Genomic DNA, 13,780 nt, shown 5'->3' on the forward strand with positions numbered 1-13,780 from the left:
CTCTCTCGGTCCGTGCGACTGTAATAACCATACAGCACCTCCAGGGACGCCTCTAAAACTTCTACTTGCCATTATCCCACCAAGATCCAGGGGGCGGTAGCTATCCTTTCCGTCCGCTCCGCCTTCCCGGCGCGACTCGCAATAGCCCCACGGCGCTCCTTCCAATCAACGGAGAGCGACGCACGTCCTTGCGGAAGTGACGGCAGTCCGAGTCCGGTGGGGGCGGTGGGAGCGATGAGGGGACTGAGACGGTGGTAGCCGTTGTGTGAAGATGGAGGTAGGAACCTAGCATTAAGAAGGCTGGCGAGAGAGCGCGGCCGACGGGGTTGAAGCAGAGGCGGGAAGCCGGGTGGAGAGGCGGCTGGCGGGAGGGGAGAAGAGAGCGGGGTTTGGGGAGTGTTGTCAGAATGTCGGGGACAGAATCCGTCGCTCCAAGCTAACTCCTTACTCCCCCTAACTTATCCCCGCGGCTTTCTTTTGGTTTCCAGTTTCCCGGAGGAAATGACAATTACCTGACGATCACAGGGCCCTCGCACCCCTTCCTGTCAGGGGCCGAGGTGAGCACGAGCTGCCGACGCTGTGGGGGAGGGCCTGAGGCAGCGGTGGGGTTGGGCGGCGGGGTGGAGTGCGCGGACGCGGGTGCCCGGGGGCTGGGAACCAGGGACCGCGATTGGTGTTCAGAGAACAGTGGCAGCTGCTTCTAGAGCCTATGAAGACTAAGGGGAAGGCCCGGGAAGCTGCTGTCATCAGAAAAGCAGGACTTTGGAAAGAGTTAACCCATCTCAGAGTGATTTTGGATTGGAAGACAGGGTAGAATTGTTTCCTTTCATTGGGGAGAAATAAGAATCTTGGGGGATCGCAGCGGGAGGAAAATAAATAAGATAAATCGGGGTGAGGGAGTTTACTTAACTGGTGCACATGTGTTCATTCTTGAAACTGTTGTAGGGTGTTTATTTCGCTTAAATTTCCTGCTCAGGGATTTTTTTTTTTTTTAAGTAGTTATGTTTACCTAGAAGTTTGTTTTGCTAGTGACAAGATGAAAGGAAATAATTGCCAGAAAACATGAAGGGGGTTGAGTACAACATGTGTTTGTTTGCCGGTGACTCAGAGTTCGGGCAGGTTACTACTCCTTTGTCACAAATTTCCTAGCTGCCGAATGGCTGTAATAATAGTTTATGATGTTGTGATGTAGAAATAATGGTTATGGTGAAGTGCTTTTTAGTATTTGTGAAAAAGTTTTGCTTAAAATACTGTCATAAGTTCCTATCACTTGTTTAGGCAGGGTGAAAGAGAAAGATTTGGAACAGACAAAAATAAATTTTCCAGTCTTTGAAAAACTGCAGTCTTGAGCTTTCCAGAATGTTTTTTGAGGATTTTAATATTTTTTTTTCCCAAAAGTGAAGTGAATCACTTCCATCAGTTTTTTCGATTGCTGTTGAATATGCTTATCCTGTAGTAAACTTTAATATTTTCATGGACGAGAACTAGATTGACAAGGCATAGTTGCTAGTTTAATTTCTTTATTGCTATTATTGTTTATTATTCTCTTAAGGAGGGGAAAGTGAATCAAATGAGCGACAAATTTAGAAAAAATTAAAAAACTGAAATCTCCTTGGTACTTTCCAGTCTCATTGCCAGTTTCTTCTGAATGATACCTCCGTGGTTTAATTTCATTATTTGGAGTGTTGTAAACCTCACACTGGCCTCATCCTCATGAAAGTGCATCATTGCCAATTTCTTCTGAATCAGATTTAAATTTAGAGTGTGGTAAATTTCACACTGGCAACCAGAAACTTCCCAGGTTTGAGTGTATCCTTTGTTTCTATGACTTTAAGAACTAAGAAAACAAAACTATTTTGCCAAGAAGCTCATAATTAAATTTCAGTATCTTCCTTTAGCATAGGTCTCTGTCATTGCTAACAGTTGTTCTCATTACTTATTCACCTTCCCTTCCCCTTTAAAAATTTTTTTGAACTACCCCAAATATAACTTAGGTGATACTTAAATTGTTTTTTGGAAAAAGTGATATTTATGGTTTGCTTGCCAGAAAAAGATAGATGCCCACAAAAATACTAACCATAAAAAAACCTGGAAAATTGGACCTCATTGAAACTAGGAACTTCTTTTCATCAAGACATCATTCAGACATGAACTAGACACACCACAGAATGGGAGAAGATATTTTAATACACATATTTTAATACACATCATTTTCAGAATATATCAAATGCTTATGTAGAGTAAAAGGAAAAAACAACCTAAAAATGGGTAAAAGACTGAACACACACTTCACAAAAGAGGGTATCCAAATTTCCATTAGGCATATGAAGGAGTGTCATCGTCATCACTCACCAGGGAAATGCCAGTTAAAATTATCATGAGTATGACTGTACACCCACTAGAATGGTTAAAATTAAGAAGACTGACAATTACAAGACTTTGCAAGTATGTAGATAACTCTTAATCATTACTGATGTAAGTATAAATTGGTTCAATCGCTTTGGAAAACTAGCAGTATCTACTAAAGATAAACATATACCTACCCTGTGACCCAGTTTATTTCTACTCCTTGAGGTATACATGAGAGAAATGAGTGCATATATTAACCAAAAACATGTATGTTTACAGCAACTTTAGTCATAATAGCTAAGCACCGGAAACAACCCAAATGTCTATAAATGGATACATTTGTAAAAAGGAATACTACACAGCAATAGAAAAGGTCATCAACTACGAATAAATGAACCTTGGGTGATATGAAAAATATATTGTTGAGTAAAAAGCCTGACATAAAAGAGTAGACACTCTATAAGTTTGTTTTTTAATGAATAAAGAATAGACAGTGTCACGCTATGTTTATAGAAATCAGAATAACAGTACCTGTTGTGGAAAGGAGAGAATATTGACTCAGAAGGAGCATAAAAAAATCTTTTAGGTAGAAATGTTCTGTATTTTTATCTGGGTGGTAGTTAATTGGATGTCTACATGTGTAAAAATTCTTTGAGCTATATACTTTAAATTTGTGTATTTAATGCAAATTATACCTCAATAAAATAAGAAATAATAGTAAAAATTTCTAAAGAGTAAGTATCCAGAGAGGAAGGCTTAGCATTTGTTACAATATTGCTTGAGACAGGAAAGTTATACTCTCTGAAGAGAGTTTAATCTGTTTCCCTCATTCAGGTTGGCTCTTACATAATGATACTAGGCTTTGAGCACTTAGAGAAAAATAATATAAGATACCTATTTTTAATTAGGAAAAGTACTTATAATATTAGAATCACTTAATTATTTCAGGCTGAATAGTTAAGATTTTCGCTACTATAGCACTTTTTAGAACAATTAATTATTTTAATGATACATAGTGCCAGTGTATCTATGAGTAAATAGGTGTTGGATTAAAATAAGTTTCTTTAAAATGAATAATCTATACAAACTACTTAAAGAAATAGTGGGTTGTGTGTCTTGGCATGGGGAAATATGAAAAGAGAGATCATGTTTTTATTTTTTGGTCCTCTAAATAGCTGAGGATCCTTGTTTATAAACTATAATTCCCAAACTGATTCTTACCTCAAAAAGACCCACAAATTTAACACAGAGGGAGAAAGCTGAATGAGAGGGTAGCTACATCATGTTCCTGTTTTCTCCTTTTGTGTTGAAATTATTTGTTTTTATTTTAATATTTGCTACAGTTGTATCTTTGTTTTATATGTGAGTTATGTAGTAGACCCACTAAAATAAAATAACTAGATATCCATTATTGGTTTTTTCCCCGTAATGTTAAAGGTCATTTGTGGTAGTAAAAGAGATTTAAAGTGAATCTCTTGTGTTTATTCTAGCATGTGGTTTACCCCTCTGTATTCTTGACCATTGCTATTATTTTACTTTTCTTATTTAGGGAAGAAACAAACACATAAGCAAAACAAAGCCCCCCTCACCCCCCCCCCAAAAAAAAACCATTAAAGCTATGGATACTGAATAGAAAAGCTGTTTCCACATTCCAGGGGGTGGTGCATAGAAAGAATGCCTTGTTAATTTAATACAGTGGAATCTCTGCATGTCTGGTTTTTTAGTGTTATCCATGAGAGCAGTCCAGATGGTTTATGAAGGGTAGTCCTTTGCAGAACACTGGTCTCTTGTTTGGGATATGAATTTTTAGTTCTTTTTAACAAATAGTATCATTTTCACATCTTGGCAGAGTTGCCTTTTTATTTGTTCTGGTAAGCAGGAAAAGATAGGCATCTTTTGCTTTGCTAAAGCAGTCTGTATCTTATAAAAAAACTGAAAACTACCATTATACAACTATTAATTTAGTATGTTTCTGTGGATCCTTTTTCCGATCCCCATAACTTTGTTCACATGAAAATTTGGTAGAAATCTTTGTACCCTCTTCCTGAAAAATGTCACATGAACCTACGTAAACTAAAATTTCAGAAAGAGTAAGTTAAGAACTTTCACGCAGTAAGAAGAATTGTAAGCTGTGTACTGAAAAATGTTTAGTTTTAGATTTTAAGTTTTTCCTTAAGAACTGCCGGCTCCTATGTTCCTTGTGCCACTCTCATGTTATATCCTAGACAACTACCAAATTTTTACCATGTTAAGTAAAATAGTAAGGATCTTAGAGAATGAAAATGTAGAAATGTAGCTATATACATATTTTTGTCTTTTAGGAAACTGTTTTCAGTTTACCAGTAAGATTCAGAAAGATTAGGCATTTCACAGACATACTTTTTTCCCCCTAGTTTCTACTAGCTGGAAATACTTTTTCTAACAACGTTTTCATTGAAATCAAAATGGTGTAGCACCTGGCTGGCTCAGTCAGAGGAGCAAGCAACTCTTGATCTCCGGGTTGGGAGTTCAAGCCCCACATGGGTGTAGAGATTACTTAAATAAACCTTAAAAAAATAAATAGTGATATTACTGAGACCCTTTGTGGGTCTATAAAAACCTTGAGGAACTCTTAAAGAATTCATTGTTTAATCATGAAAAAAATGTGGGTACCTATTGAATTTGATCAGAATCAGTTGATATTTACTATGCCATGTGTGGGCTGATAGAATTTAAAGTTTCTAAAATTCCATTCATCTATGATAACTGATTAGTAGGTCTCAAGTTAATAATAATTAGGATATTAATATTGTTAATAGCAATGGTTAATAGTTATTAAGCAATTATAAGGCAATGTGATAGAAGTTTTGTTACTAAATCCCATTAATTCTTATAATAACAATATAAGGAGATTGCCATTACAACTGATTTTATAGATGAGGAAAACCCCTTCAAAATCATATAGTAAGTGGCAAAGCTGGAACTTGAACCTAGACCTTCTCTGACACCAAATTCTCTTGCAATTATAATGCTCTTGCTGCAAATGTCACTAATTTAGTTTTTTAATGTCTAAAAGGAACCATGGCATTTAATATATTTTCATTCAGACATTAGCCTGTCGGCTCCCTGAATGGTGGATCCATTCAGTATAAAAAGAGTATACTACTATAGTTGAATTCAGAGGAAGGGATTGAGTTTTATAGCCAGCTAGAGTACTCTTTTTCTTCCTCTCTTACAGAAAGGCTGTCAGAGCCAGATTAAGAATCTATTAGAGAACCAATTTGCCTTTTGGCTGTAGCTCTTGTGAAGGTTTTTCTCCTGAGTATTAGCTTTATCTTGGCATTGTTGGGTTTTCTAAAAATGCTGTACAAATGGGAATCTTAACTGGTTGTTAACATCATGATCTCTAAGATGGAACTCTTAAGTGTAGATATTTTAGAAGAGCATATCATTCCCATGACAGTACCTTTTAGGATTTGCTTCAAAGGAACCTAAAACAACAGTCAAAAGTATAACTGGTTGACATTGAATTTCTGTGGTCTAATAGTTCAGGTGTATAATTGCAAAACAACTGCTGTCTATTAGAATCTTTTGAGAGCTTTTAGGCGTCACAGGCAAAACAATTTATAAAGACTGGGTCCTTGGACTAGTGGTGCCAAGAGAGTCACTCATTAGAACCGTAAGCATGATAGGACAATTGATAAAAACAGATTAAAAAACTGAAAACTGTGATTTATACTGGCAGCCTTGTATGTCATATGACCAAAGGTATGAGGAAGAGAGGTTTATTTGCAAAATTAAATAGGTCCAAAGAAACTGATAAAAAATAGGATCCAGGCTGAAAAGAGGTACACTGAGAAACTTCAGTACCCATCCATGTTCTTCACTTAGCAGTATGCAGTTCCTCCTCTTCCCACTAATTTTTTTTCCCTTTTTCCCCCTACAGACATTCCATACACCAAGCTTGGGAGATGAGGAATTTGAAATCCCACCTATCTCCTTGGATTCTGATCCCTCACTGGCTGTCTCAGATGTGGTTGGCCACTTTGATGACCTGGCAGACCCTTCCTCCTCTCAGGATGGCAGCTTTTCAGCCCAATATGGGGTCCAGACATTGGACATGCCTGTGGGCATGACCCATGGCTTGATGGAGCAGGGCGGGGGGCTCCTGAGTGGGGGCTTGACCATGGTAAGGGGCAAGACATTATCAAGCTTACCCAGGCTCATGGGCATGATGTTAAGGGAGTTAAAAGTGACTCTCTCTTCCCTACTACACTTGGGTATTACTTGGTTCTCATTCTGTGGTTAAAGGCTCACCAACAAAGACTTAATTTCCCTTGAACGGAATTTATCATTTGAATCAATTTTACTTGAAAACTAGTTTTAAATTATAAAACGTCCTGTGTTCACCCTAATATGAAAAGGATTGTGGCTTTGGGGGGAAAAGGTTTTTTTCCTTCTATTGTTACCTTCATAGCCCAGGATTAAAATGTGAGTGTGGTAGCTAGCATGTTGAGAGATTTATTCCAAAACCGTCTGAACCAAATGTATTCATTGTGGATTAGTATGTGTTAAAAATCAGTGTATTGGGCTTCCAGCACATTTCATCAGTAGCACATCTTCACACTATATTTGATGCCGTACATCTCTAACATTGGCCTTATTTACAATACTGTGTATTGCAACTTTAAAAGCCACTATTGTAGGAGAGTACAGGGAGGAAGTTTTTCTTTACCCTGTGTGTCATCACCATCTCCAGATTACTGAATAACTTATTTGTTCTTTAAATTATCCAAAATTAAGACTTCTCTGATTAGTTTTTATTTTGGAACAGGCTTTTGAATACAAAGAAGTGACTTTAATAATTTCTGTACTTTATTATATGTAGACAAATTATTTGTTTAGTGTTTAAACGATGATACAGTTTGGGTAAGCAAGAGTATAAACTGTCCTGAATTCAGTGGGGGGAAAGAGTGGTGTTTTTTTATATTTAGTGTTTAATTAGTCCTTCTGCTTCTCTCAGGACTTGGACCATTCTATAGGAACTCAGTATAGTGCCAACCCACCTGTTACAATTGATGTACCAATGACAGACATGACATCTGGCTTGATGGGGCATAGCCAGTTGACCACCATTGATCAGTCAGAACTGAGTTCTCAACTTGGTTTGAGCTTAGGGGGTGGCACCATCCTGCCACCTGCCCAGTCACCTGAGGATCGTCTTTCAACCACCCCTTCACCTACTAGTTCACTTCATGAGGATGGTGTTGAGGATTTCCGGAGGGTGAGGCATTCCCTGCCAAAATCAAATCTGCCATGATATTCTGGGATAAAACTCTTGGCATACAGAGCCTACTCAGTATTATTTACTCCTGCCCTGCCATCTCCTCTGCTCTTTTCTGGGTATGGGGTCCTGCCTCTCAATCTACAGTTTATAATGCTTTTCCCAATCCCCATTCTAATTGGTCCTCACATACTTTACTAATGTCTTAATCCTATTGCCTCTTTTTAGCATTTCTGAAAATTACATCCATGTGCCTAGTTAGTTCCCCCGTATAAAAGTCCTTTTCTTACAGTTCTCCAGACATGATCCTTCCTTCTTCCCCCTTGTAATTCTCTTTTTTTTTCCCTACAGCAAATTCCCAGCCAGAAGACAGTTGTGGTGGAAGCAGGGAAAAAGCAGAAGGCCCCAAAGAAGAGAAAAAAGAAAGATCCTAATGAACCCCAGAAACCAGTTTCAGCATATGCTTTATTCTTTCGTGACACACAGGCTGCCATCAAGGGACAGAATCCCAATGCCACTTTTGGGGAGGTTTCAAAAATTGTGGCCTCCATGTGGGACAGTCTTGGAGAGGAACAAAAACAGGTGAGCAAAACATGGAGGATAGTGGATAGTGAATGCTTTAGAAGTTTTTTCTAAACTTTTTTTCTTTAAAAATTTTTTTAAAATTTTTTTTTTTCAACATTTATATTTGGGACAGAGAGAGACAGAGCATGAACGGGGGAGGGGCAGAGAGAGAGGGAGACACAGAATCGGAAACAGGCTCCAGGCTCTGAGCCATCAGCCCAGAGCCCGACGCGGGACTCGAACTCCCGGACCGCAAGATCGTGACCTGGCTGAAGTCGGACGCTTAACCGACTGCGCCACCCTGGCGCCCCGTCTTTAAAATTTTTTAATGTGTGTTTATTTTTGAGAGAGGGACAGCATGAGCAGAGGAGGAGCAGAGAGAGAGGAAGATACAGAATCTGAAGCAGGGTCCAGGCTCTGAGCTGTCAGCACAAAGCCCGACATGGGGCTCGAACTCACGAACTGTGAGATCATGACTCAAGCTGAGAGCTGAAGTCAGACACTTAACCAACTGAGCCACGCAGGCTCCCCTTTCTAAACTTTTTTAAATGCTCTTATTTCATATCAGCTCTTTGTTTATAGCATTCGTAGATCATACTTTGTCTTAGAAGTTGCAGCCATCCACTGAATCCAAAATACCCATCTAAAAATTAATAATTTTTGTAAAAACACAAAATCTAATTTTACTAAAGCCTTTTTTTTTTCTGTCAAATTAGGCCATTCCTCGGTAACCTGCAGCTCTAAAATCTACTACCCTAAGTTTGAATTTAGGGTTTAGTTTACATTTTTCACATTGGTTTAGTATAAACTTGAAAACTATAATCTCTCTAAATTTGATATGGATTTTAAAAATAAATGAAAATTATACTACATAAGATACATTTAAAATTGAAGATGGCTATAATTATCATTACCCTACATTCCCCAGGTCTTATGTCAAAGTGAATCTGCTACTTAATTGAAACAAAAAGCTAAAATGTATTATAACTTATAACAGTTATCTATTGCTGCTCAACAAACCACAAATGTAATAGCTTTAAATAGTGGCAGTTTAATATTTGTTGTGATTCTGTAAATTGGTTAGATGGTTTTCCTGATGTTCTTGCCTGGGCTCATTCTTGTGATTGTAGCCAAATGACAGCTAGTGTGGCTGGCCAAGGTGACCTTGTCCTGTATCTGACAATTTGGTGCTACCTGTTAGCTTAGACAACCTGATTCACATAGGCTCTCATCCTTCAAAAGGCTAGGCTGGCTTGTTTATAGTATGGCTGACTTAGGAGCAAAGTCTGTCTCCCTCACTTAGGCCACATTCTCATGGTCAAAGCAATTCATAGGGCTATCCCAGATTCAAAGGAGGGGAAAGTAGGTTTCAGCCCTTGATGGAAGAAGTATGCAAGATGGGAGGAATTCTTGTGGCCATGATTGCAAATAATTTGCCACTTTCCTTAAGGGAGAATGTACTTGTTAGGGTAAGCATACTCCTGATCTTACATAATTTTTGGATCAGGTTTTTTTTTATTATAAAACTGGGCATGGTTTGGTGTTGCTTTAGAAGTATAGTTGCTCTGGAAAGATTTGCTGATTGGCTGACCTTCAGGTGCATGGTCACTAGAAAGTTTGCCATGGAAGTTGTTTTGATTACTAGCTTCCAGAAGTGTATTCACTAAAAAGAGTTGTAAACATTTAAATGAGTTGTCACTCGTTGATAAATAATATAGAATTATAGGTCTTTTCTAGGAGTATGGGGAGTTTTTAAACAGCCTCTCTTTCCTGTAGGTATATAAAAGGAAAACTGAAGCTGCCAAGAAAGAGTATCTGAAGGCTCTGGCTGCATATAAAGACAATCAAGAGTGTCAGGTAAGAGGGTTATTTAAACCAATAAAACGATTTTTGGAGCTATTTATTAGCGGTTATAAGAAGTAAATACCACCAAAAACCTGTGTGACTTGTTACTACCATGCAGTATTAAAAGCTCAAAAGTATAGAACAGGTTCTCTGTTGTTTCCATTATAAACCTTGCCAAAATCTTTCTGAGTTTCTCGCCCTTATTTACTATTACTCCCCACAGTTGCTCTTTTTTCTTTCTTTCTTCTTTTTCTCTTCTTTCTTTTTCTTTCTTTCTTATCAATCTGTGATGTGTCTTTTCGTGGGAGATGATTAGAGTGAATATGTTCTAGGGAACAAAGTAAATCTCCAAATGACTTTTTTTTTTTTCTTTTCTTGGGGGGGTTTTTTTAGGCCACTGTGGAAACAGTAGAATTGGATCCAGTACCACCATCACAGACTCCTTCTCCACCTCCTATGGCTACTGTTGACCCAGCATCTCCAGCACCAGCCTCAACAGAGCCCCCTGCCCTATCCCCTTCCATTGTTGTTAACTCCACTCTTTCCTCCTATGTAGCAAATCAGGCATCTTCTGGGGCTGGGGGTCAGCCCAATATCACCAAGTTGATTATTACCAAACAGATGTTGCCCTCTTCTATTACTATGTCTCAAGGAGGGATGGTTACTGTTATCCCAGCCACAGTGGTGACCTCCCGGGGGATCCAACTAGGCCAGACCAGTACAGCCACTATCCAGCCCAGTCAACAAGCCCAGATTGTCACTCGGTCAGTGTTGCAGGCAGCGGCAGCAGCTGCAGCTTCTATGCAACTGCCTCCACCCCGACTACAACCCCCTCCGTTGCAACAGATGCCTCAGCCCCCCACTCAGCAGCAAGTGACCATTCTGCAACAGCCTCCCCCACTTCAGGCCATGCAACAGCCTCCACCTCAGAAAGTTCGAATCAATTTACAGCAGCAGCCACCTCCTCTGCAGATCAAGATTGTGCCTCCACCCACTTTGAAAATGCAGACTACCTTAGTCCCACCAGCTGTGGAAAGCAGTCCTGAGCGGCCTATGAACAACAGCCCTGAGGCCCATACAGTGGAGGAAACCTCCCCTGAGACAATCTGTGAGATGATCACGGATGTAGTTCCCGAGGTGAGCCTCTGTTTTTAAGTCTTTCTCTAGACCAGTATAAAAGTTTAATTATTTCGGTTGATCCAATAAAGGTGGAGGTTGCTACTAGCATTTAATGCCTGGCAACCAGGAGTACAGACATCCTGTAGCAGTTCCCTGCGACTGTGACTTGTCCTACCCACGACAATCTGTAGTGTTCTTGTGAGAAATATTTAGGAGGGTCTGCTGTCCCAGACCACTCCTTAACTAGGTTGAAGTCATACTGCCATTCTACTAGAGGGAACACAGCCTAAGCATAGAGTTAGCAGGTGTCTATCCAAGGATCCTAAACTTTGGAGATAAAAGTTCTTCCATATCTCTTGCCTCTCGCCTGCTTAGCTTGATGTTTTAAGTGGGAGGATGGACAGGGGATATAGCTAGAAAAAAATTGGTTCATATCATGGAGTCTTTCCAAAGAGACACAGACAGGTGCCACTTACCCTAGTTTTAACTTGTACATCACCAGTAGTCATTTTAAATAAAATGTGAGTCTGTTTTGAGACTCTAGCTCCACAATTAAGGAAGCAATCATTTTAAAGAAAAATTCCCCCCCCCATCAGCAGAAACTGTGAATCTCCCTTTTTCTAATGGCACCACATTTTGTCTTCTCTTAGTCCTCCCAATCTTAGTTGAGGTAACCCAGACACTATGCACATTGTACTTTTGACATTTTCAAAGGAATATTATTCAAGTGTGGAACAAAGTCAGTGACAGATGAAATTAAAGAGTACTAGCATGTGGCCAGCATTCCATCAAGAATCTTCATGTCAGTCTGCTTGACAAAGTTCTAAACCTGCATAAAGAAAGGGAGACCAGGAACTCCTCTATTAGAATTCTGCCTCCATATGTGAAGGACTGTAATACCTGCTGCTCCACTGGGTTCCAGAATGCATTTGACTAGCTGGTTAGGTAAGTAGTAATCTAATTCATTTTTGGTGCTCTCTTCCTCTCACAGGTGGAGTCTCCTTCTCAAATGGATGTTGAATTGGTGAGTGGGTCTCCTGTGACACTCTCACCCCAGCCTCGCTGTGTGAGGTCCGGTTGTGAGAATCCTCCTGTTGTGAGTAAGGACTGGGACAATGAGTACTGCAGCAATGAATGTGTGGTGAAGCACTGCAGGTGAGCTTATAGTTCCCCTTTGTAGAATTCGGATATGACTAAGTTAACTGTGTTAGACATGGTAACCCCGAGCATGGAATCAGGATCACCTGATCTTAAGTAGACTAGACTGCTATACAGATGTCTGATTGTAGAGGCTACTGGAAAAGTTCCCCTGCCTTAAGGAGCTTACTTACATTTGCCATGTAGACAAAGATGATATAATTAACAGTTTTCGCTTTTTGCTTATATCACATTGTTACAGATGTTCTTTAACATTTAGTTACATATGCCCTTTTAAAAATGACGCCACAATAAACTGTTAGTGACTGTGAATATTAGCTTAGTATCTCCTCAGATCAAATCCGACCTCTCAGGGAATTAGAATTTGAGGAGGAATGGTAAGTGGTAAGTACCACAATAAAGCGCTAAGTGTGGCAGGAGTGGGAGCAGGGGAGAGGTTCTGAAGATTTTGCCCGTCTCCCTAGTTTTCCTGGGATTTACCTATACCCATGAAACAAAGCATTGGTATTTCCTGAGTCAAATCCTGTTCAGTAAATTAGGATTGCCTGAACCTATCTTTTAGGCCCACCGCCCTTATATTCCTATTGGGTGATACCATCTCTTCTTAATGCTATAGGAAATTATCCAGGAAGTTATTTATGACAGAGTTCAAAATGACTGTATCTTTAAATATACATATATATATATATATATATCTATATCTGAGTTTATGTGTCTCTTTTTCTCTCTTAGGGATGTCTTCTTGGCCTGGGTAGCCTCTAGAAATTCAAACACAGTGGTATTTGTCAAATAGTCCTCCCTGTTCTCCAAGCCAGTGAAGACTTACCTGCTGGGAACATGTCTAAGAGTCTCTTTTTAAAACACAAGCTGGGCTTCTGGTAGTGCCTGATCTCAACCCATGATGTCATTCGTGCTTCTCCCCTTTCCTGTCTCTTCAGCCGGGGCCATACTATGGAGCAAGGCCATTGAGTTTGCTGTAATCTGGAATTGCTTTTTACTTTCAAGTACAAGCACACATAGCAGTGATAACAGCAAAGGGTGAAGGGTATATGAACAAGCAGAACATAGGGAGGGCTGGTGGGGGGGTGGGGGGAGGATTGTCTGAGGAAACTTGTTGGTGTAATTGTCATAGGACTTGCCTAAACAATTATTAAAATGATGGGAGCACACTCAGCTTTGAGCCTAGGAGAATCCATTTTAAAAGGGATAAAAAATTGCATTAGAAGTTACCTCTTAAACAGGAATATTGCTGTCACACCTATTATATATATTACTTTGAGAAAAGTTCTCAACAGAACAGGCACATTGGGCTGTGGGGAAAATACCATCGTGTAGGAGTTTCTTATTTATTTCTCTTTACAAATATTTCTGTAGTCCATGATCCTCCTCACAGTTTGAGTGTAAAAGGCAGAACTCTATATCCTTAATATAAGAGGTTTTACTAAAGTCTAAAGTTGTGTTCACTTAGTTTGATAAAATATC

General features: G+C 39.4%; 1 protein-coding gene across 1 annotated transcript; it reads left to right on the forward strand.

Moving 5' to 3' along the window:
- Positions 1-7: 7 nt before the first annotated feature.
- Positions 8-13,744, forward strand: TOX4 (TOX high mobility group box family member 4). The gene is made up of 9 exons (XM_043554299.1): positions 8-277; positions 489-557; positions 6,275-6,517; positions 7,352-7,612; positions 7,964-8,194; positions 9,953-10,033; positions 10,415-11,158; positions 12,132-12,295; positions 13,031-13,744. The coding sequence occupies exons 1-9, from the start codon at positions 272-274 to the stop codon at positions 13,089-13,091; spliced, it is 1,860 nt and encodes a 619-aa protein (XP_043410234.1). The 5' UTR covers positions 8-271; the 3' UTR covers positions 13,092-13,744.
- The last annotated feature ends 36 nt before the right edge of the window (positions 13,745-13,780 follow it).

The sequence above is a fragment of the Prionailurus bengalensis genome, chromosome B3 (assembly GCF_016509475.1).
Source record: "Prionailurus bengalensis isolate Pbe53 chromosome B3, Fcat_Pben_1.1_paternal_pri, whole genome shotgun sequence".
Taxonomy (NCBI): Eukaryota; Metazoa; Chordata; class Mammalia; order Carnivora; family Felidae; genus Prionailurus; species Prionailurus bengalensis.